This window comes from Myxocyprinus asiaticus, chromosome 40 (genome assembly GCF_019703515.2).
Source record: "Myxocyprinus asiaticus isolate MX2 ecotype Aquarium Trade chromosome 40, UBuf_Myxa_2, whole genome shotgun sequence".
NCBI classification, from domain to species: Eukaryota; Metazoa; Chordata; class Actinopteri; order Cypriniformes; family Catostomidae; genus Myxocyprinus; species Myxocyprinus asiaticus.
Window position 1 is genome coordinate 31347256 of NC_059383.1, and position 24893 is coordinate 31372148.

The window sequence follows — 24893 nt, forward strand, 5'->3', positions numbered from 1 at the left end:
CCTGTTTCTGTGGTAATTAAATTGTGCCTTACAGAGGCTAAAAAGTACTTGCTTTCTGTCACAAGTCCCATATTGGGGTGTTTTGTACATACAAATTGCATTAAGAGGTCCTGTCCTGTCACTGTTATGTGTGCGTTGTGTGTCAGTGTAATGACTCCGGGCAGACACATCGCAAAGTTTCCGCCCTAATCCCACCAATGTTTTTGCTGGTTTTTGCTTTAATAATGGTAAATGTACTTAATCATGATTAAGAAAAATTTAGAAAAAGTGTTAAACTTTTACAATTAATCGCATGCATAAACGCGTTAATTTTGACAGCTCTAGTTTAGAAGCTTCATGGATAATTTGGTATAGTGTCCATACAGTTTTGGTAAATGCATCACACTTATAGTGTCCTAACTAGTAAACGCCAAACGATACTTCGGTTGTACACGTTGCTGATCGCTCCGCACACAGTATGAGTGACACAAATTTCATCATCATGCGCGGACTGGCTGCATGCAGCCCGGATTTACTCGACAAATGGAGAGTCCTCGTCTGTCAGTGCATGCACCTGCCGTTGACTGTACTAAAAGAGTGTCACAAAGCAGTCATAGTGCGCATGCATCGAACACGTTTGTATTCGCTCGCGGTCAAAAAAGTATACTTTTGAAAGGCAACACAGTTGACTGGGCATGATCCGATTCGGAATGCATAAAAACAAAGTATACCCGGGCCTTTAGTCCTAACAAGTAATATTTCTGTCCTCACTGAGAGCAAAAATGCAAGGTAAAGCAACAAAATCAGAACATCTCATAATAACACAATTGGCAATAGAAACTAAGCAGGCAAAAAATATCTTGCCATGTCGCGTTTGTGGCTGGTTAGGACAAATAAACAAGATTAACATAGAAAAGAATATTTATCGCTCATAGCGCTCTAGATTCATCGTAATAAAACAATGTCACAGTGAAAACAATGAGGATATACGTATGTGTGTGTTTGTGATCTGAAAATCAGCTATTGGTAGTTGTCAGGTTTGCGCAAGGTAATCAAAGGCAGTTGAAGTTCAATCCATAGCGTGTCCATTATAAACGTGTCAACACCTGGCTATTTGCTCTCTCACTCATTCACCTCTCCATGCTTTTATTTAGGCAACCAGCAACAGATTGTGTCCCTCCCTCTGGCCCATCTGTCAGGCCACAGGTGTGTGACTTTATGGAAACTCGCCCAGAGGCTCTTTGCCACCCCTCACTGTTGCTAGGGCATCCGGACAGAGAGAGAAAAACAGCAGGGAACAGGAGGACTCGCAGCAGCAGCATGACCAGCCTGGCAGAGAGCGCAGAGCCTGGAAATAAGGACTTGAAAGCAAAGGCCAAGATTGTTAGAGCGCCCCCTCTGGTCAGTGACTGATATTGGTCTGCTCCTTTATAATGAGCAACAGTTTTGTCCACTGATTAATGCTATTTGTCATATCAAAATATGAAGCCTTAATGTTCAAGAATAATAGTTTTCTCATGTATTTTTGACACTGTAGGATGGGGTCATGTCTCTAGAAACAGACAGTGGATTCATGGGTTCTGAGAGCAGTCAGCTCACTCCTGCAGCTCATAGTTTTCTCCAGCAGAGGACAGTAGTGAGGTATAATCTTCACTGTAAAGCATCTCTGCCTATTCACTATTACACTTATCTAAGGACTAAATACGAATTCAGTAAACTGTAATGAGTTAATGGTGATTTACTAAGGCAAGGATCACTATTATTATGACTCATACTTAGGGTTTGGGATAAGTACAAACCTCTATCCTTAAAGGTGCAGTATGTAACAATTTTCATGTAATATTCACCTTTTTATTTTTTTTTTTTTGCCATTGTGTGAGCGGCTTGTAACGCAACTTGAAAAATGAGCCCTTCCAGAACTTCCTAGGTTGCCTATTAAAGCCTGTAGACTGATTTTCATGTGAAGGGAGCAGGTCGGTTTTGCCACGAAAATCCAAAGGATGTGATGTTTATGTGCGCTCCCAAGTGCCTTGCCTCAGTGCTTCTCTTCCACTATTCAACAGCGACAACAAACTGCAACACTAGGTAATGTTATCTTAGAGATGGAATCCAGCAAGTGTCCGGCTCCCAGCACAACACCGACTCCTACACAAACTCAGAGTAAGCCAAAAATATAACAAATGTATCTACTGACTCCCATCTGGCTAAGCGGGAACGTGATCGTGGTCGAGCGAAAACTAGAGTGAACATCGGCAGGGCATTTGATTCCTGGAGGGAACTTCATTCGGTTTTGGGGATCAAAACCGATCATGAATTGGCGTTCTACTTATTGGACAGGTAAGCTTACATAACTGCAAAGCATGTGAAATATAGTGCCTTAAGGATTGATGTGTGTAATTTTAGCTAACTTGATCTTGCCTGCTAACGCTGACGAATTGCAAGTTACCTTGCTTCGTAACTTACAAATAATTTCAACGATCTTCTTTTTATACTAAATGTCAGGTATACAGGATAAATTTAAGCAAATATGCTGGTTTCTTGACTGTAGTACAACATATGACATACAAAACATACAATCGTGCAACATAACAGTGCAGTGCAACAGTAAACTGTCTGGTATAGTTTGGTAGTATGTAGCTGTATGTGTGTATCAGTATGCTATGTTAGCTGATAAGTAGTTTTAGTTTAGTCTCAAAGTTTGTAATAAAACAATCATAACTGTGTAATTTGAATTATGCTACCTCATCTGTATGTTACGTCATTGTTTTGGCCGATGCTCGCTTGCTCGCGTCCCTATGGAGTGTGTGCACCAGCACGAGCAACAGGTAGCTGGCTGCAGTTCACTTAACGGCCACAGGTGTCATTAATAACAAGGGTTTCTGAATCTTACATACTGCACCTTTAAATATCTAATTTTGGCACAAACTCCTCCTGCACTGTTTGTGTTGTGGACATGAATGATACCTCAAATCAGAGAAATTACCATTGCATAGGCAAGCACAAATATCGAGTTTTAAATTTTGTTCTAGGGAATTTACAGTAGATCTTGATGGGTTTGTGTGTGTTTGGGTGTGTGTGTGTGTGTGTGTGTGTGTGTTTATTTATGCCATCAAATTCTCTGTGATATCTTGTCTAGTTCCATCAAGCCATCAGCTCCACACAAGAGCACAGTAAGGTCAGAGTCTACTCCACCCTCTGGGCAGTCTTTGTGGATTTCCCCCTCTCGCTCACATCCTTCTCTGGATCCTCCAGTACAACACCTCAGGGCATCTGGAGGACACACAGATCCTGTCAGGAGGAGAGGAAGGGAGGAAAGGTGTTCTGTTTCTACCCTTGCTACCTCTATATCCCCCTTTCATTGGCCCGATTGCACTCTACAGCCCTGGACGAGCAGCCTGACCAGCCAATCAGAGCATAGCATTGACCAGGGTGGGCATTACAAAAGAATAGTCTTGATACTAGGGCTGGGAAATATATTAAATATTCACAATGTATTTGTGATGATTTTGCTGGTGATAGACAACATTGTGTGCATCGCAACAAACTTAATGTGCTTTTTATTTGGCCTTTAACTTTCCCAAAGGGTGTGCCATTAGTCTTGCAACTTGCGGGTATGAGAGTGTTAGGACAGAAATGTTTGAGATAGTAGATAGTATAGTATAGAGGATAGATAGTAGACAGATAATGTCTCTCATTTAAACTTCGGTAGCAAAAACCTCATTTGAGAGTCCAAGCTGCCTCTTTCAGTGATGTTCCAAGAAGTGTTCACATGGGAATTTTGAATGTATTAAAATCTTTTCATAAAAATGTATTGTCAAATTGGTGCATTTAAATTCATATAATTAAATATAATCCTTTCTTGTGTCCATTTAGTGAAAAAATGCATGGAAAACATTCCCTGATTCCTTGTTTGGAAACCTGATGTTTATCTAGGTTTTTACTGTGTTTTTACTGTTTTTATATATATATATATAATATACAGTATAACATTAAATATTTTACATTTTCTTGACAACTGTGAATGTGAGATAAAATGATATAAAACTGGGGGGGGGGAAATCACCCTTTGAAGATTTCAGAGCAAATACATAAATATTGATATAGAGTGAAAATCGTCAAAAGGCTGAAACAAACCAAGATATTTTTTTTAGCTATATCACCCAGCCCTGCTTTACACTCTTTTGACACTATTTTCATACAGAAGGCAGGTAAAAATAGATTTGAGATTTTCCCACTCTTAAAAGTCCCTTTGTATTCAGAAAGCTAAGATAATATAAACTATTCTTTGTGTTAATCTTAGTAATTTTTTTCCACATTAAAAAAGTTTTACTCGTAAAGAAATGAATTGTAATTTTGAAACGTGTATAAAATGTAGTCATATAGACTCTAGTCATATCAGTAACCTTATAAAAGCTGTTTAATTCTACATGGGGCAGGGGCACCCTCATGAGGGCTGCCATTTTAGAATCACATGACCAGCTGAATACTATTCCTCTTAATCTCAATAGTAAATTTCTACAGTGGCATCTGTATCTGAAAAGTATTGATTTTGAATGATGCTGCCTACACACCACTAGGTGTCACTGTAAGTTCAAGATAACACAAGCAAAAAGCGTTCAATGCCGATAATTTAACAATGAAGTAACACTGGTACTGGATTCCTTTTCTCCTATGACTCTTCCTCTTTTTCTCTTTTCTCAGTCCATTCTTTATCTAGGGAGGAGAAAACTCTGAATAACCACTACCCAAAACCAGCCAATCAGCAGCTCTGCTCGCACAGAATCCCTTCCCTCTATGTGCCCTATCACCATGGCAACCACCACAAAGCCCACAGCTTTGACCAGCTAACAAATCACCAGTGAGTTTCCTAATGGCTGACATAGTGACTGCAGCACAAACAAGCAGAGATTTATGGCTGCAGTTTGTAGGGAATGTTGGAAAAAGTCCAGTGTGGCAATAAGCACTTGTCTTTATGAAATAATTTTTCACTTCACGGCACTCAGAGTTCAATCTCGATAATTGGATTTAGTTGTGTGTTTTTTTCATTTTTAGAGTCCCTGAAATAGACTGAAAAGTGCCCTGGTATGTATTTTAGAGTGCTGTGCTCAGCATAAGAGACCAGCATTAATCACTATTATCTGTTAATAAAACCATAACCCTGTGTGTTTCTGATGGTTGAAATACTCACCTATCCACATCCAAACCCACCATTCTTGGCTGTGCCAGTTATTTTTTTATTTTATTTTTTTCGTCCTCCCTGGAACAGAAATCCTTTGTGTTTTGATCTACACTTTAACAGAGACTAAATATCTTTACAGACAATGTCAGAAAAGTAGCATCTAAAGTATCATTAGCCAGACTTTTGAATATTAGCATAAAGTCTGGCCCACATTGAAGCTTTTTTCAACCAAGACAAGCCCACTTGGAAAGGATCTATCTAACCAACATGCAAAGTCCAACCACTATACTTTTTTTTTTTTTTTACATGATGTTTAGGGGCTTGTCCTTTAACATTAAACAGAGCAGAATATACAGGAGTGCCCAAGGATATCTTCTTTATTTTTCTAAGAAGGGTCTCAAACAAAACCTTTCTTCAACATATCTTTCAAAGATCTGTGGTAGGTTTTCCATGGAAGAGCTCATTGTAGCAGCATGGAAACTTTTAAATCTCACTTTTGCGCCTTGACTACTGGAAATTGCATAGAAGCCAGCCAGTAAGAATGGGAGCTGGTGATTTTACACCGCTCAAGGCGTTTTTTGCAATATGCAACAGACAGTACATGGGCATGCCATCTGATGCTGAGACCAACCAGAGCAATCTCACTGTTGTTCTTATTGAATTGAAATGATATTTTGATCACTTAAATGAATAGTAACCGGGAGGTGCCTTAAATAAACATGTTTCTGCATGGTTTGTTGTTGGAGTATGTATAACTCCTTTTTCCGCTCTGACATTCTCTATCCTTATTTATAAGCAAAGCGCAGTTAGGTTGTTGTCTCCTAATCTCTTTTCACCAGAATGTTAATGTTGTGTGGTGTCTGATGTTTCTTATTCAGAGAGGCTCTTCAGTCTCTTCAGCAGGAAGTGAACAAACTCAAAGAGAGACTAGAGGGAAGTATGAGTCTCTCCAAACCTGCTCATCCTGAAAGAGTGCCCTCTTCTGCCACGGAGAACATAAATGGTCACCCTCAGACGTCCACACCTCAGAGGCATAATTTAAGGTAGTGTTCACTCATTGTTGCTCTTTAAAGGTTGACTCAGGCCGAGTTCGGAATGGCATACTACAATACTACTCTTACTGTTTCTGCCATAGACATATGTATTGTAGAAGTAGTATGGGTAGTATGCCATTCCGAACTCGGCATCATTAACTTTTTGTTCGTGTCATCTTGGACTTACAGTGACACCTAGTGGTGTGGATGCAGCATCATTCAAAATTAATAGTTTCCAGTTACAGATGCCATTGTTGAAATTTGTATTTACAGTCAGCCATGATTAATTTAATCCAAGAGTGAAAGTGTCCAATAACAAGACGGTTGCTAAGATTAAACGAGTAGTATTCAGCTGGTCATGTGATTCCAAAATGGCAGCCCCCATGACGGCGCCCATGCCCCGTATAGAATAAAACAGCTTTTATAAGGTTACTGATATGACTAGAGTCCTCATCTCATGTGAGTGATCATGATTTTATACATATGTTTCAAAATTACAATTCATTTCTTTAGGAGTAAAACGTTTTTAATGGGGAAAAAAATGACTGAATGCACCTTTAAATACATTTTATAGAACTACATGTGTTCTTGCCATTTGAATTTGAGCCATCTTTACACGGCAAAGGTGGCATAGAAGCTGCATCAGAAGTGGCAAATATACCAAGAAAGGTGCATAAGACTGCTCAGAGGTGGAATAAGTGCATTTGCAATTACAATTGCATAAATAATGTTATGAGATTAATGTAGAAATATGTAGAAACACTGTACACTAAGGTTCCATTTGTTAACATTAGCTAATGCGTTAGGTATCATGAACTAACAATAAACAATACTTGTACTGCATTTAGTAATCTTGATTCATGTTAATGTCACCATATACTAATATGTTTTTTAAATGTTGTATTAGTTAATATTAGTTAATGCACTATGAACTAACATGAACTAACAAGGAACAATTGTATTTTTATTAACAATAACAAAGATTAATAAATTCTGAAAAGACCTTATGAACCTTATGAAAAAATATAACACTATAAATTATTAAATGCAGTATATTCTCTATCATGACAATAACAAGTTTAGGGCTGCTCTGATTCTGCATTTCATTTACACAGAACCAAATCCGCATCAGATCTCCCTTTTATACTAGGGGCTGAGGTGTGTTAGAGCAAGCATGATTTAGTCTGGCTTTTATGCGGCATTGCATCTTTACACAGAATTTTGGGCAGGCACAAAGCAGTCTTAAATCAGCTGTGTAAAGAGGCCTTTAAATGTTTTTTGTTGTTGTTGTTTTTATACAGTATTTGTTAACATTTTAGTTATGTGATTTAGATTGTCTGATATGTCTTACCTTTTATCTTACATGTTACAAGTGATTTGTGATTTGGTGAGAATGAACGCACTCCTTTCTTCCTAGGCATTCAGAGAGATCAATGATCGGCAGGCAGAGTGAGAGAGGGAGGAATGGAGAGAAAGAGAAAAAAGAGAGGGAAAACTCACCAAGACCTGCTGTGAGGCAGAGATCAGCATCTTTACCTCAGTATCGAACTAAAACTGATCTCAGTGTGTTCACTCACAAGCACCTTTCTCAAAGTTACAGTCAAGTTTCTGATATTGAATTTTATCTAATTTGACCATTTCCCTAATCAACCCTGCAGCAACGGACTCTGAACATGCCCAGTCTGAGCCAAGAACATCAACATTAAGACACATACCAATGTCACCTATAAAAACACCAAGAGGAAGAAGACGAACCAGAGCAGGGTTTGGATACCCCATGGTGGACTGTACCAGTAAGAAAATATGGTAGTCTTTACGTAATGGGGGAATACAATGGCAGTATTGGCGACTTTGCACTTTTCAGTCTGGTTGTTGAGCTAGGACCCGTTTTTGTGAGTTTCATTAAAGGCATAGTTCTCATGTTGTTCCAAACCCATATGACTGTCTGAAATCTCAGAAATCATTTGTTAATTTCATCAGGGCAAAACGCTAGCTCATCGACGGGCAGATCGGAGGAGAGTGATGAAACGGAGTCGAGCCGAGGGCCAGAACCAGCCTGCCCACACTGCTTGTCAGAGCGCACAGGTGCCTCTATACATAAGAACCCAAATAAGAACCACAGTAATAGAGTCTGAATCCTTAGCTCACTGTATCAACTGTGTATTATTTCTGTCCTTCTGTCTTCATGTCCTGTCCTCTCTTTGTAAACGACCAGTGAGGAGCAGAAGTTCTCCACGTCTCACCAAGTCTTACTGTAGGCATTGTCCATTGTGTGGTGTTTTACAGCCCAGTCAAACCAGAGCCAGTCAACCAGGTTTGACACTTCTTTACTCATAATTATCTTTTTGTGTGTGTGTGTGTGTGTGTGTGTGTGTGTGTGTGTGTGTGTGTGTGTGAAAGTTCCCATTTCAAACTCAACTTTTAATTGTTTTGTTTTAAGATTATAATGAGAAAACTGAACTTATTTTCTCAAAATATGAGCATTATGACAGGTAAGAATAATGTTGATTCTCGTTTTTGGTTAGCAAACCAGGACCCCGTCTCCATCCCCACAAGGAGTCAGCCAATGAGATCCCAGCAGAGGGACAGAGTAGGCCTGAATGTGGCAGTGGCTCCTCCACCTACAGTGCTGGGTGGTGTTCCTGTTGTCCCATATGTGCCAGTCTATCCTTCAACTCTGTAAGAAACTCTGGATAAACTGATCATTTATTTACAACGCCTCTTCCGATGCAGCTACTTGGACAAAGTGTTATAGTAGAATGAATGAGAACATGATTATGAAGAATCTTCCTGTCAAATGATGAGTTTTACAAATATATCATCACAATCAAATCTGCTGTCTAACAAAATAGCTTTTGTTTTTCAAGTTAGTAGATCAGTGTGCGAGAGCCATTTCAGTTGCCTTTTGATGGTGTTTAAAAATCAATTGCACTTGATTGCCAATTAGATCCGTTGATATGGCGCCATACTTCACAATGTTGTCCATGTTTCCCTGCAGTTACGTCTCCAGCCCTCTAGCAACACAGGTGTACTCACAACCCTTTAACATCTTAATGAGTCCCTCCAGAGATGAGAAGTCAGGGGTCAGAGGTCATCGCAGATGCTCTCTCTCTATGGACCATCAACAGAGTTCTCTAAACAGCTCTCTGAATCGCTCCATCACTGCAGCCAGAAACATGAGACAGGTCTCGCATCACATGGCCCTCTCTCTGGCCTCAGGACTTCAGAACGAGAGCTTCCTCACCACGTCCTGCACCTACTGACACTTACATTTACATTTATATATTTAGCAGATGCTTTTATCCAAAGCAACTTACAAATAAAAATTAATACGACACATATCTTTCTGCTACACGGTTGTGTCACATGACAAGAGAAGTGTGTGCATTTTTATTAGTTTACATTTAAAGTGGTTTGACTGTGATGGGCAGACGTGCACACTCTTACATGGGAATCTGTTGAAAAATGTCTCGGGTGACGTGCTACCTTACAGATTGTATACATACAGAAAGTTTGTACATACAGTGGCCCAAAAAGTGTATGGACACTTAAAGGTATAGTTCAGCCAAAAATGAAAATTCTCTCGTCATTTACTCACCCTTATGCTATCCCAGATGTGTATGACTTTGTTTCATCTGCTGAACTCAAATGAAGATTTTTAGAAGGATTTCTCAGCTCTTTTTGTTTAAACAATGCAAGTAAATGGGTGCCAAAATTTTGAAGCTCCAAAAATCGCACAAGTAAGCATTAAAATAATCCATACGACTCCATTGGTTTAATCAGTGTCTTCAGAAGCGATATGATAAGTGTGGGTGAAAAACAGTTCAATATTTAAGTCCTTCTTTACTATAAATTCTCCTCCCTGCTCAGTCAATCTCCAATTTAACTTTCACATTATTCTTGTGTTTTTGGTGATACACATTCTTCATCCATATCGCCCCCTACTGGGCAGGGAGAAGAATATCTAGCCAAAAAGGACTTAAATATTGATCTGTTTCTCACCCACACCTATCATATCACTTCTGAAGATATGGATTAAAATACTGGAGTTGTATGGATTACTCTTCTAATGCCTTTATGTGCTTTTTGAGCATCAAAATGTTGGCACTCATTCACTTGCATTGTATGGACCTACATAGCTGAAATATTCTTCTAAAAATTATCATTTGTGTTCTGCAGAAGAAATAAAGTCATACATGGCATGAGGGTGAGTAAAAAATGAGAATATTTTTGGGTGAATATCCCTTTAAGCCACATTTATCGGCTATTCGCTGTTATTATAATTAGTTATGTGCATAAGATGACTGATGATAATAATGCTGATTGTTTTTATTGTTTGTCTAAGGAATTAAAGACACTGTTAGGGCAGGCATCTTCAGGAAAGTGGCTCCAAGGTAAATGTCGGAGACTCAAAATATTTACTTAGGACTGTTTTGTAAATGTCATTGTAAAAGAAAACAGTAGTTTTGGGTATTAATGAGTAAGATGAATTTCATGATTTGTCTTGTGTTTTTTGTGTTTTATATTTATAGAGCTGTAATTTTATACATTTTCTACAAAAAAAAATTACTATGATGTTTCCTTACATCTGTTTGACTTTGTGTGTTTCAAAATATGGAATTGGATCTTTGTTTCGTTTAAACCATAGATGCAGGTGTTTGTGTGGAGATAAAGTGGTGAGAGCCAGTAACATATTATGCATTCAGAATCCAGTGATTAAAGGTTGGTGGCTAATCAAAGAGTCCATGCCACAAAGTCACTCAAATTTCTATATAATGTTCAGTAAATCTATGCAGTTAGTTTTACCAGAGTACACTGCATTCAAGATGAGATCAGAGCTATAGAGGAAGTCACTTACAGAGCATGGAACAAAAATGTACTGATTCCGTATTTGTATTGGAAGCCAATTTATTAGACAGCCTTAGTATATCGGTACACATAATGTATACTTTAGTTTGTGCTTCAGCACTCGCAAACATAGAATCCCAGTAAGTTCAACAGGTTTAGGACGAACTACGTTCTTATTTATTGATATTCTCTGAAAAATAAATGTAATAGAAATCAATTCAGTGGACACAGTAGGTGCGATACAACAGCAAACCAAAATAAGGTAATAAATTAAAAAATAAAAAAGAGAGAACCATATAAGTGTTTGCATCACAGAAAACGCGTAGTGCAATATACAACCTGTCTGCCAGAAGAGTAGAGGAAACTGAAATGTTTAAAAGTGGGTTGTGTTTCTTTGCAAAGCCATTCACCATTGGAAGATATAACACTGCACCAGAAATAATCAGACAGACAAACAAAAGATAGATATTACCTATTGTTTCCCAGTTTATCACTACAGCTACAGCTAATATGTCACAAACACAGTGGATTCACATTGGCAAAGGAAAGTTTTACTACACAGTTAGAAATTCGCACCAATCAACAGTTAAGACGGAAAAACAGTAACATATGGCATATACATCAACACGCTACTCAGTGCATGGTCCGGTTAAACATTGATACCTAACCAATGATAAAGACTTAATCGGACAAGATACAATACTGAAATACAACTGGCCCTTTTTTTGAATATCTTAAACATTTGCAAGCAACGGCCTTCTTGACACTAAATCATGAGGTCTCTGCAGAAGGAGACGTGAAAAGGATGCAGAAAGGAAATGCTCCCAATGACTGAAGGAAGGGTGACATCCGCTATCTATGCACAGTGTCTCTTTCACTTTTTATTCCGTTGGCCTCCTTCCTCTTCACCACTGAAGTCCCAGAAGATGCTCATTGTTTCATTTTTACACATCTTAACATGGGTTTTTTTTTTTTTTATTTTCAGTGTCAAAAGGTCCACATAGTAGCGTCCGTAGCATGCACACCTAAAATAAAGACTACATCTAAAAACCCCAAGCATCTAAACTGGGCGGAAGTTTAGCCTTCAGCATCGGAAGTGATATGCGTAATTTTGCCATACTGGTCTGTTTGTATACAAACCAGTCCCATCCCCACCTACCATTAAACCATTAAAAACATACCGAGTTAAATAAGGAACAAATGCAAAGAGTGATCTACCATTTAAAAATTCTAGCAGGTTCCATAACATACAATATTACATTTGGTACTTTCAGGTTTTTAAATGGCGATTGATAATTATAATTCAGTTTGACAGTCTAATCATTTGCATCCATTGTAAAACAGAATACTTGCAATGATTAATTTATTTTAACATACTAATATATATATATATATATATATATATATATATATATATATTTATATATATTAGTTTTATATTTTATATATATAATGTTATTTTGTCACCAATCTTCTTTTTTTTTTTTTTTTTACTTTCAAGCAAGATGCATACACAATTTATATAGGAGCAGGTGAGGGTAACAGTTGAAGGTAGGGTGAGGGGGTGGGGGAATTGTGATTTTAGCTTGTCTGCTCCTCATCAGGTTTGTTCATGGCCTTGAGAGTGTCGAGAAGCATGGTGGGGGAGACGACATGGGTCGAACCTGTATGGATGAGCATCAAGTGTCGAAAAAAAGAAAAAAAAAAATAATTAGATCGGAACATACGCATAGATTGACTATAAAAATGTGCTTTCAGCTGTTATAAATATATATAAGTACTTCACCATTAAATGCCAATTAAAAATAAAACTAGGCTATTCAAATCTGTTCCTGGCTTTAGCTCCCACCCTAATCAGACACAACAAATCAAGCTATTTGGAAATTACAGGCAGGTGTGTAGAAGCAAGTTTGGAACTAAAATCTGCAGGATGGTGGCCGTCTTGGAGTGGATTTGATTAGCCCTGCAACAAACTCTAATGTTTTGACTCTTTGTTTATACATTGATAATTGAAAGAATTACATTTATAAATTGTATAAATAGACTAAAGGTTTACATTTTGTGAAGATTGTGAAAAATGCATGTTTGGAATGTATTAAAGTATGTCCAAAATGGTATTTACACTAACTTTAAAAATATAAAAACTTTACTAACTAACTGAATTATATAACACATTTGAACTTTTCCTCTTAATCTAAAAAATTCCATAAAATGCACAATGAATGAACTTTGACTCTTTAGATATTTAGCTGAAGACACATTTTCAACACAAATTACAGACAGTCAAATTAACCTAAACATTTGTGCTACAGGGTCACCAGACAAAGATTATTTATGTGGTATAGTGACCCATACCAACTGAAATAACTGTTTATTGGTTCTCTGTAGAACAAATGTTTTCATTTTACTCCATGTTATTGAAAACTACCTAATTTTTAGCAAAGCTGCATATTCCCACTAATTTTGACTCAAATAGCAAAGTAACTGCAATGCAATAAAACACTCAATTGATAAAAGCAGTTTGTTATGAGTGTAAAAGTAACTGATAGTGTAGGGCTAGTAGAACCATCAAGGCCTGCCTACAAAAATAGGTCAAAATCAATCTTCAAAATCTGTACCACTGGATGCTGAACAGTACAACTGAATATTAAGTGCATGGTCACCTTTAAATTTACTTCAGCCTTGCTTGATTCTAAATCCAGCTTATATTGTCTATGATGGTTAAAAAATGCAAACATGCAGCTTTGCTAATAGCTGATCTGATATGCAATGTGATTTGTAGCTCATTGACTAGATGAACAGGTCTAAACTAAAGAACCAGAATGGAAACAAATTGTATTTTTGTAAAATAATGGCTGAAACAATCAAGAATGTAGCAGTATGGGTTAGGACTGGCATACTGCACATGGTGAGAGTTTACAGTACGAACACGATAAACTAAGAGAAAAAGGGGGGAAATCAAGAGGGATATAGCTTTAGCAGGCTGACACTTGAGTAATGATTGTTGATAGGTTTGAGCAATGATCATTCTTGAACAACTGTTTAGAGTCAGAAAAGGTATTTAAGGACACTCTGTATTACAGGACCTTATTTGCGTGCCTTTTTAAGGGGGTCATAAATGTTATACATACTCCTTGTAACAAGATTTAGAGTGAAGGCAAACATAACACCAAATGGTAGGATTGAAACATGTTACAATGAGTAGTATAGAACACAATGTATGGTATAACCATAAGCCAGCACATGAATAATTGTTCTGTAATATAAAGTGTACCTAAGCTTGATTTTGTTTACGTAGCACGTACATAGTGAGATGTTTAAAGGGGTTATATCACTCACTCCTCGTAGTAAAATCATTAAGTTTTTCAAAATAGCTATAAATTAGTTTTTAGAAGCTATAAGCTATACGTTTTTAAGTAACAGCAACAAAAACAGCCTATGTACATGCCCTCTTCGCACGTGAAATGAGACACAGCTTTGCTGCATTTATGCACAAGTTCCAGGTTTGATGTCAAGTCCAATATTGTTTTTAATTGCCCCATCCTTCAATAACAGCCTCTTTGCAAAACGTACTTGACATAGTGCTCGAATTATAAAACAAACCTTGTTATAAATAGACTTTATCTTCTCATGTAATATATTCTATATGATATCTGAAAGTTGTGGACATTCTGAACAAGCTGTTTTTGTAGCTCAGTTTCAATAGACGGTCTTTTTGGACTTCTAAATGTTACAGTATGTTTTCATAGTACAATGAAGGGCCCTAGTTTAAGAACGCTATGCATTAAGCGTAGGACAGTGCGATACTTCGTATGTGCAAATTCAGTGGGCATGGCCATGAAGTTTTGATATTTTCGTGCAAGCATGCGCTAAATCTAGGCGCAAGTGGGTTGGTGCGCACAAAGCGCTAAAGGGCTGGGTCAAGTGCAGTTTAATTCTGAGGTTCTTCTCCGGTTATTGCACCATCTACTTCCTATCACATATTCCATTGCCTGTCAAGCAATGTAGATACAAATGAAGACAGCCCATTCATAATAATTTGGTAGTGGAAATGGGCTGCATGTAATGCATTAGATGAATAGAAATATGAACCATTTTTGTCTTCTGTTCTTTTGTGCAATTACTACATCCTTGCTGTGAACTCTCTCCTGTTTTGTCTGCCATGGTTCCAGTGCTATGGTGTTTAGTGGTGGTAAAATACTACTGAGGATGTTTGTGTTTCCTCCTGCCTCCAGAGTGTGATGCGTGATCTCTATGGGCCTGTCACATCTGCGGTCTTGACATGGTTACAGGGTGCTTGAAACATGCTTTGCTGCTCTCCCATAGTTCATTATTTTGTAATGTATATTTGTTATATGTTTGTTTAATGTTTTATGTTTAATTTCTGTGCAGCATCCTTGAGATTTGGAAAGTTGAATATTTTGAATAAGTTTGGAATATTGATCTACTGACACACAAATCATCTGTTTAAAAGTGATTGCTCTAACCTCCAGTGTGCTGTCTGTCTGCACTGGTCTCAGAACAGTTCAAAATGCACCTTATTTTCATCCTAACTCCAAAAAAAACATTTGAAAGCAACATTTTTCAGCTTTTGGATGAAAACATTGATTCTCAAAGTGAAAATGCACAGTAAATATATAGGAATGCATTTACTAATGTTAATGAACAGAACCGTATTGTACAGTGATAAATAAAATATAACAAAATTTATATTTAAATGAAGCGAAATGACCCACAGATGTGTATAGTTGAAAATTATTCAAAATAACTAACATGTTTTTTCAACTTTTGAGGGAAAATGGTCCCATTTTCCACATGTTTGTCAGCACGCTGATGCAAGAAAAATGAATGGATTTTTTTAAAAGCGCCATATCAAACGAAACTAGAGACACTACTCTTTACAACCAAACAGGTTTCTATTTCTATTCTACTTTTGATGACGCTGCACCCGTAGGAGCGCTTCCTGGAAATTAACGTTATGATGTTGTATCACGTGACGCGGTGCGCCAGACGTTTAACCCTTAAATGACAGTTTAGAGTCTTGTGAACAGTATTTAATAGGTTTTAATTTATTTACATTATGTGTTGCATATAGCTAAGCCAAAATGCAACATTTACACATGTGGACGCAGGGTCGCACAAGGTTAATATCATCTGCTGGTAGAATCTCCAAACTGCTGCCGGTATCTCCAAACTGCAAATGCAGGAACTGATTTTAGACTTTGCGGTGAGATTGGATGTGCTTTTCAGATGACTTAGCGCAATGATTTCTCAGGAAAATAGCAAATTGCATTTTGTGCCACTTTAACATACAATATACCCATTGTTTGCGCGCATACACCCACAGATAGTGTAAACACTCGTGGCCACTTGCACTTTGCACTGGCATGATAATTGGATAAGACGTAGCACACGGTCATTGCGTGTTGCGCTGTGATTAGCTCACTCACAAGAATAGAACCCGAAGTCTTTTATCTCAGAAGATCAAGGACAATTTTATTTGTCATGATATGACCCCTTTAAGTGTCACTCAGTGACCACAAATTAAGTGATGTTGTGGTCCGTTTTATAATCAACAATTTAAAAAAGTAAATTTTTGTTTAATGCATAACAAATACCAAAACATGACCTTTCTGAAAATTGGCATAACCAGGACTAAAACTAGTTAGTAGCAAAATGTTAGTTTTTTTTTGGGGGGGGGGGGGGATTCTGTGATGAAGCATTAGTGCTAAAGCATATCAGAAGAACACTGCTACATTTCAACCGTTGCCATCTGCAGAAGAATTATACAGAAAGGAGAGCCATTCTGTCTGGCAGAGGAGTAATTTTAACATATTCTTTGCAGACGCCACTTGGTGATGTAGATGTGATGTGAGGTAGTTTGAGGAACTGGACTGAAAAAAAAAAACAAAAGAGACCAGGAATCCAAATTATCCTGCATTGGCATCCAACATCAAATCAATCACCTCTCCAAGAAAAAATTAAATAAAAGTTAAAATGAGTGATTGCTTTGGATTATTATTCTAAAATAATCGGAATATGGTGAGTCTTGAGGGTAGATTAAATCTGCGGGAAAACAGAAAATGATATTTGAGAAGTCAAATGGAAGTAGCCATTCCTCATCGGAAGAAGAGGCACCATTGAATTAGAAAGCGCATACTTGGGGAAAATGCAGTTTAATCCACCCAACTGAGAGGATGCGGAAGTCAACAGGGATGGAGTCCGGACCCCAAATACATTTGTCACTCAAGAAAGGCTCTGCCCACCACAGTTCTGAATGAGGCATTCAGCCAGCCAATCATTTCTCTTTCGAAATTGATGGAATTGGATAGTTATTGGCTGGTACAGTTTGAGGACTGAGCCTGAGTGAAACAGTGGCCGAACAGCCATCCCTGATGCGTGGTGGCGTTTGTAAAACGGTAAATGTGGAAGTAGGAGCAAGGAAAGAAAGCCCTTGTGCTGTGGGGATTCAGAAAGGGTTTCTTTGTTCGGCTGCCTTTACTTTTTCAGTGTGATTTCTCTCTCCCACCCTTCCCTCTTTCTCTCTCTCACTCGTCTGAGGGGTCAGGGTCCTCAAAGGATACCCTAGTGGATTCTCGGAAGTCGGGATGCCGCAGGTCCATTAGAAATTTGGTGGGGGTGAGCGAGTGAGTAGAACCTGCGGAGGAACAAAGGTGGCTTCACGCTTAGCATTGATCTCATACTGCACCTCACGTTCTTTCACCACCTTTCATCTTTGTGAGGGGGAAAAAAGAGGGTTAAACAACCAGTTTCCACCATCTGTAGAAATTGATGGTCCAAGATTTTCTAGAGGGATCATCCTAGAACCCCGACAGAAATTATTTTGGAAGCTCTTGGTGTATTTATTAGTGACAGAAGCCATAAAAACTTAAAAGCCTCCTTCAATCAACTATGTTTTATAATAATTCCACGGTTTGTAATTAGAGTTACAGATGTTAAATGGATTTTCTCACTGAGGTCCTTCTACAGCATTAGTCATCTCTGATAGGGATATAGACCTCATGCTTGGACAAAATAGTATAACTCCAGCGATGCCGTGGACTGGAATAAAAATTCCTCATTTAAAAATGGTAATGCCCTATGTTTTAAGGCCAATTTCAAAATCAAATTTCAAAATTTCTTATGGAAATCAACTGACGAAGAGCTCATCCTACACTTCATAATTCATTTCTAAATGGCCGTTCACACTGACAGTGATTTGCAATGACAAAGTGACCAAAAGTTGTTCATTTTCAATGAGAGTTGGTGTTTTGAAAGAATTTGGCAATGGAACAAATCTAAACAGAGTTCAAACTTTTGCAAGTGCAGAGCAGCGCAATGCAGCAACTACCGACTGGGAATTGGCAGGAAAACAGTACAGTGACTTGGCGAACTATTTGATCAGAATTTTGTAAGTGTGAACGCCCCCTAACACTTCTATGTTGGCCCCATAGGCCTTAGTGAAAAAGGTAATCCTGATGAATAAACAAAAGTACATCTTAAGGGTAATCACACACACACACATGACACATACACACAGAAAAAACTTACGAACATAGACTTATGAACACAGCGGAGGCTCATAACTGCAATTTAAGAGCAGTTAAAACACAACAGCACAAAATACAAGACAAGAGCACAAGAAAATATAAAGACAGATTCCCAGACTAGGATGTAAATTAGTTACAGGTACAATTAATCAAAACAGATAAATAAATAAGGCTTAAGGAGATACATCTTAAAGCTTTAAAGGGTGGTTGCTTGTTAACACTGGAATTTAATATAGCGATTGTTAATGGTATCCTATGCAGACTCACCAACGATGGCCTCCCATTTGCCGTTGGCCTGTGTGACCTCATAGGCACAGCGCATTTCGCTAAAGGACATGCCTCCAATGATGAAAACCATGATGCGTGGGCCTGTGCGGTACTCTCCAGGGGTTTTATTCTTGTGCCAGTGGCCATATCGGGCACTGCCATGGGAGGGACACAATAATAGGCAAAAAAGCAGCTGTAAGTGACATTATCTGTCTTGCTAACTTCTACATAAGAGTTTGATTAGAATCAGAATTGTGATCAGAATTTCTATCCATTCCGGTACCTTGAAAACATGATTTAGTTTTTAGGAGGATTATTTCAGGTGGTCAGTGAATGAAGACTAGTCACTCAAGAAATTCTCTGCCCATCACCCACCCAGCCAGCCAATCATTTCACTTTCGTTATTGATGGAGTTGGATAGTTATTGGCTGGTACCGTTCAAGGCGTGAGCCTAACTGAGATGGGCTGGAAAGCCATCCCTGAGCCGTGGTGGTGTTTGTGTGGAAGTAGGAGCAAGGAAGACTAGAGACTATGTAACAGACAATGAAATTATCCCATTGACCTGCTGACAAACTTACTTCATTTTTTCTACTTTTGTAGATAGGAAATAACAGCTTTAATAATTTATACATGTATCTCATATACTCAGAAAACACAGAATATTCTCCTAACCTCAGAATATGGTTCCTGTTTTTGTTTTCTCTTGGGGGATTGGGGGAATTAATTCCTAACGTTCTTCTAGGCACATTTTTTTAGGTTTTATTTTTTTATAACCATAAACTAATGTTCTCAGAACATTGCAGGGAGGTTTTTATGTGGCAATGTAATAAGAACTTACTGTATAAGGTTATAATGGTTATTTTTCATTCACATTTATCTTACTTTGTCTATTTCTTTTGCTCTTTCTTACTACTAGCTACTCTTCCGATAGCATTTTCCTGTGCAAATGTGGGTTCAAAAGCACTCGCTCTCTTTTTCCTACTAATCTATCAACCAGCCATTCTCATGTCTCACACCGTCTGTACTTAAGTGTCATTTGCAAGCATAATACAGGAAATCGCTTTAAACACAAGTTATCTGGAGTCCAATCAATACAGACACGATGGGACCAAGAGAACTGATACAGAGTCCACCAGCTCTCCTGCACTGAGAGCAGGGACCTGCTTTGCCTCTGCTATTGTTTAAAGGAGCTGTGCATGTTTGTTTGCCCTTAAGGCAGAACCGTATGCAGGGATCATTATTGCAGACCCTAAAGGAAATCTGCCAGTCTATGCTGCTTCTGCTGCTGGGGGTTTAAGCCAAGTGACTGTTGTTCACCCTCGCCTAACATTACACTACCCATCCAATCATTGTATTGATCTGAATGTTCTCCCCATCGCTCTGTGCACAAATGACTATTGATCCAACTTCAAGATTTTGGCTTGGAAATGCAAAAGTGCATGCATACACCTATGCATAAGGGATATAAGTGTATTGAATGTGTGTGTGTGTGTGTGTACCTGACTGCAGAAGTGCTGAAGGAAGAGGATGAGCGTGTTGAGATGTACGGATAATGTTTGGTGTCCAGCTTGTCTTCGATAGCATCCTGCAAGATTTGCAATTACGTAAGATTACACATTTATACATACACAATCACACAAACAGTCTGCAGTTTCTCTATAGACAATGCTTATTCTTCTCCATATATAAACTATTAAGAGTTTTCCATGACCTTTACAGTCATTTGTCAGTATTAGTATTAAGAGCATTTTTGACTTGATACTAATACAAAAACATGCAAACAGCCTTCAAAAAAAAAATCATCTGATAAGGAAAACTATGTTGGATATTAAGACTTGTTTTCAGAGAATATATCTTAAATAAAATGTATTTTGTCTTGTTGCACTGGCAGATTGAAAACTATCTGCCAGTGCCACAAGATAAAACACACTGCAGGAACCCTGTATAGTGTGGGCTTTACCTCCATGATGTCCTTAATCAGGGGGGTCCAGCGAGAAAGCTGGTAGGTCTGCTCGCTCACACGCTCCTTACGATCAAGCTTTTTGCCTCTGCGGAGGGTGGACTGCAGCATACAGACGCAAAGGACAAATGTCAAGTCTCTTACAGAAAGGACAAACCTTTAATAGCCAGGAAACCTGTTTATAATTGCTGCTTAAAGTAGCGCATGTTGAACTAGAAGTGGATAGCATACATCTGTGATGATGGGGACACCCAGGTGAGCCATATTGGTGATGATCTCACTGTCCTCGGGAGGTATCTGGGCGTGTTGGATCAGCTTGTTAAGATTCTCCTCCGTGATCCCTGTTTTGCACACACAAGTAATGTTACATAATGGCTGATGAGGGCATGGGAACACAAGCTGGGGTGTGAAATTGCTGCCCAACACAACTAACAAAGCAATCTGTATTACCGTTTTTGAGGAAGATGTAGAGCAGGATGATGCGGATCTTGTCATAGGTGCTGACGTTGGCGTCCAGCAAGATTGGCACGATGGCCCTCATGGGGTCTTTAATCTTTTCACCCTCTGCGTCTGTTCCCATTGCAAGATCCTGCCGGTAGGGTGACAGAAAGCAGTTAATAAATTATATTCAGCACACTGGAAATGACAGTAATAAAAATAAACACCTTTCAGATCATTTAAGTATCAATAAATACTAATGAATCTACTACCTTGTAGTAGCTAAACTAATCTATTCAAATTACATAATCACATCTATAAATAATAAATAGCAGATTGTCTTTTGCTTAAAGTCTTTGTTGTGATGTGAAGGGTTTTTTTGTATGTCCTCATACAAAATTTATTATAGTTATTTCATGGTAACCACAATTCAAAGGGATAGTTCACCTACAAATTAAAATTCTCTCATCATTTACCCTCATGCCATCCCAGATGTGTATGACTTTCGTTCTTCTGCCGAACACAAACAAATATTTGATCCATTCAATGCAAGTGAATGGTGACCAGAACTCAGAAAGTCCAAAAAGGATATGCATTAAAGGCAGCATAAAAGTAATCCATAAGGCTCCAGTGGTTAAATCCATTTTTTCAGAAGCGACATAAATGTGGATAAGAAACAGATCAATATCTAAGTCCTTTTTTTACCATCAATCTCCACCTTTGATCAGCCCTGTCCAGCAGGTGGCTGTATGTGAAAGTGAAAGTCCCTTTCCTCACCCGTATTCACCAACGCACGCTCTCTGGCCACAGGGAAAATTCAACTGTGTTGCGCGGATGAATTGGGAATTTCTGTCAGCAGAATTATCTATTAAACTAAATATGCCCTCTCTAGACCGCACATCGTCCGCCAATTCATAGTGAATGATTTCCAGTGTGCACGCTTGCTTCAGAGAAAAAAGGCGGCATTCACGCCATCAAGGGGCTACATGCTGTCGTTGATACAGTAGATGGGATGCACACTTGTTTCATTGCATCAGCACAGGATGAAGAAATCAAACGGGGAAAAAAAATTAAGAAAAAACCAAATGAAAAAAAAATCCATCCATCCTAATATTTGTTATACATTTTATTTATATCCCACTAACTGTCTATAGACCTTATTCACAGCAGCGCCATCTTTGATTTGTAATAGAAATGACAATAAGGCTGTGAGGGATAGATGTACAGTCTCTTTAAGTGTGTTGTTTTTGGATCGTTCCACGGACAAAACATTGAAAAAACATCTTTCTAAGAACATTCAGTAGACTGAAAACTCCAGGCAACATGAGTTGTGGAAAATCAAATGTGATCAAGGAACTTTTTACAGCTTTATACCGTGCGTGCCATTGAAGAGGTGGGAAGTCTATCACTCACAGCCTCGTTGTTATTCCCATTAAAAATCAAAGATGGCGCGACCGTGAATAAGGTCTATATGTGAATAGGTTTTAAGCAAAAACTCCTAGCTAAGAACTCTTTGGAGAACTCCTAGTGGTAAGACAAAAATCTTTGTGAATATGGGCCCTGTTTCTCACCCACACCTATCATATCGCTTCTATCGATATGGATTTAACTACTTGGCCACATTCACACAGCAGCAGAATACGGATGTCAGTCCTGTTTTGAGTGCTTAATATGGTTGCGTTCACACACAGTTTGGAGTGACAACCGCATTCTATAACCGAACTGACACCTGCAAATTTTTAGGACTCACAACCACGTTTTTGAAAAAACCTGCGCTGTGTGAACGGAACCGTACTGGACAACTAGTTGTTAGTAATGTCATATAATGTGAGAGAGCCACACTGCACTGTACACGTGTATCTCGTGAGTTTCATGTGGGGGTTCGTTAACTCGCGGAAACGGCAATATGAGCTGTATCATCCGAAGATTCAGTCATTGTTTTACACCGGAGCTGCTTACTGGCACAAGCGGCTCGACGCAAAAGCTGCGCTCTGCACTGGGTTAAAACAGGGTCCCCGTGAATCCTTAAAAAGTCTTAAAATGTCTCAAATTCAGTTTTCTGAAATTTAAGGTCATAAAAGGTCTTAAATATCTTAAATGATACAACAAAAGTCTTTATTATCATTTAAAGAGGTCTTGAATTTGGGAGCAGAAAGACAGGAATCGTGATATGACCTAATGTGAGTATAAAACTTCAAAAGAATACTTTTCATTAAAAGTCATTCACATCTGGCATGAGGGTGAGTAAATGATGAGAAAATGTTTATTTTTGGGTGAACTATCCCTTTAATTTATCTACCAACAATGTCAAAAAGTGTATGTAAATGCATCACAGGATATTAGTCATTTCTGACCATTTATTTTTCTGAAAGTCATGAAAATTACCACCACAATGTAATTTCCACAACATCTCAAATGTTGTATTGTGTTTAATTCTATAGTGTAAATTGCATTTTTAATGTTTTTAAAATAAAGCAGCCAACTCCTATGTCTTGCTAATTTCATAGCTAACAGTTTAAGTATCCTAAATATACACAATAAAATAACATTTTCACACTTTTTATATAATTTGGCAAAATTGCAGTTTGCCTGGAAATGACTCCCAATACAAATCTTTGTTTTCTTCAAAACTCATAGCATAATGTCTTCACTGACACTTTTGTCAACTTGGTAAACATGTACAATTACTAAATTATGTTTTCTATAACAAATTAAGGTACAGTATTTAGACCTGTACATTATAGTGCAGCTTATTTAATATGAATGACATTATATTATTTAATATTATATTTATATTATATAATAAAATTTTCACCAAATTCACATATTTATTTTATTTATTTTTTTATCCCCTCTTTCTCCCCAATTTGGAATGCCCAATTCCCAATGCGCTTTAAGTCCTCGTGGTGGCGTAGTGACTCAATCCGGGTGGCGTTGGACGAATCTCAGTTGCTTCTGCGTCTGAGACCGTCAATCTGCGCATTTTATCACGTGGCTTGTTGAGCGTGTTACCGCGGAGATATAGCAAGTGTGGAAGGCTTCACGCTCTTCTCCGCAGCATCCACGCACAACTCACCACGTGCCCCATCGAGAGCAAGAACCACACATTATAGCGACCACAAGGAGGTTACCCATGTGACTCTACCCTCCCTAGCAACCGGGCCAATGTGGTTGCTTAGGAGACCTGGCTGGAGTCACTCAGTATGCCCTGGATTCGAACTTGCGACTCCAGGGGTGGGAGTCAGCGTCAATACTCACTGAGCTACCCTGGCCCCCCAAATTCACATAATTAATACAGTTAGTATCACTAAAGCAAAAACCGGTTAATTTTCATAATGGTCTGTCCTTTTCTGTGGCAGTGACAGCCGATGTGAATCTGTACCTGTTCTACACGGCACAGCTTGTCCACGGTTCCCTGGTAGTTCTTCATGCAGTCCTCAGCCAGCTGCAGGTGGGTTGAGTACTAAACGGACAGAGAGTTTATGGGTTAAGAGAAAAAAACTGCACTTTCTTTGTTGTGTATTGATTTGACATAGTCTCCCATTCTATATATCTCTTGGGAACTCTCTCACCTTGCTGAGCTCTTTCTGATATTGGGGCATCTTCTTGAGCATTTGAGACAGGTCCCTCATGGTGGT

At 38.4% G+C, this 24893-nt stretch overlaps 2 protein-coding genes across 4 annotated transcripts in view; one reads left to right on the forward strand and one right to left on the reverse strand.

The window, feature by feature from the left end:
* The window catches only part of LOC127430575 (microtubule organization protein AKNA-like), a 37536-nt gene extending 27690 nt beyond the window's left edge, over positions 1-9846 (forward strand). The window contains exons 14-24 of one of the 2 annotated variants that reach the window (XM_051680424.1): positions 1134-1380; positions 1517-1620; positions 3116-3408; positions 4681-4837; positions 6037-6201; positions 7610-7755; positions 7851-7985; positions 8173-8277; positions 8408-8506; positions 8718-8871; positions 9191-9846. In XM_051680424.1, coding sequence (XP_051536384.1) covers positions 1134-1380; positions 1517-1620; positions 3116-3408; positions 4681-4837; positions 6037-6201; positions 7610-7755; positions 7851-7985; positions 8173-8277; positions 8408-8506; positions 8718-8871; positions 9191-9455 — 1870 coding nt within the window. In that variant the 3' untranslated portion in view covers positions 9456-9846. Of the gene's footprint in view, positions 1-1133; positions 1381-1516; positions 1621-3115; positions 3409-4680; positions 4838-6036; positions 6202-7609; positions 7756-7850; positions 8085-8172; positions 8278-8407; positions 8507-8717; positions 8872-9190 lie in introns of those variants that run through there. The other variant, XR_007895459.1, reaches the window with a different exon arrangement.
* Positions 9847-11082: 1236 nt separating this feature from the next.
* The window catches only part of LOC127430589 (syntaxin-binding protein 1), a 43733-nt gene continuing 29922 nt past the window's right edge, over positions 11083-24893 (reverse strand). The window contains exons 12-20 of one of the 2 annotated variants that reach the window (XM_051680462.1): positions 24828-24893; positions 24638-24718; positions 21268-21406; positions 21049-21158; positions 20818-20919; positions 20357-20442; positions 18858-19012; positions 17543-17698; positions 11083-12704 (exon numbers count right to left, since the gene is read on the reverse strand). In XM_051680462.1, the coding sequence (XP_051536422.1) occupies positions 17589-17698; positions 18858-19012; positions 20357-20442; positions 20818-20919; positions 21049-21158; positions 21268-21406; positions 24638-24718; positions 24828-24893 (849 nt within the window). In that variant the 3' untranslated portion in view covers positions 11083-12704; positions 17543-17588. The remainder of the gene's footprint in view (positions 12705-17542; positions 17699-18857; positions 19013-20356; positions 20443-20817; positions 20920-21048; positions 21159-21267; positions 21407-24637; positions 24719-24827) is intronic. The other variant, XM_051680463.1, reaches the window with a different exon arrangement.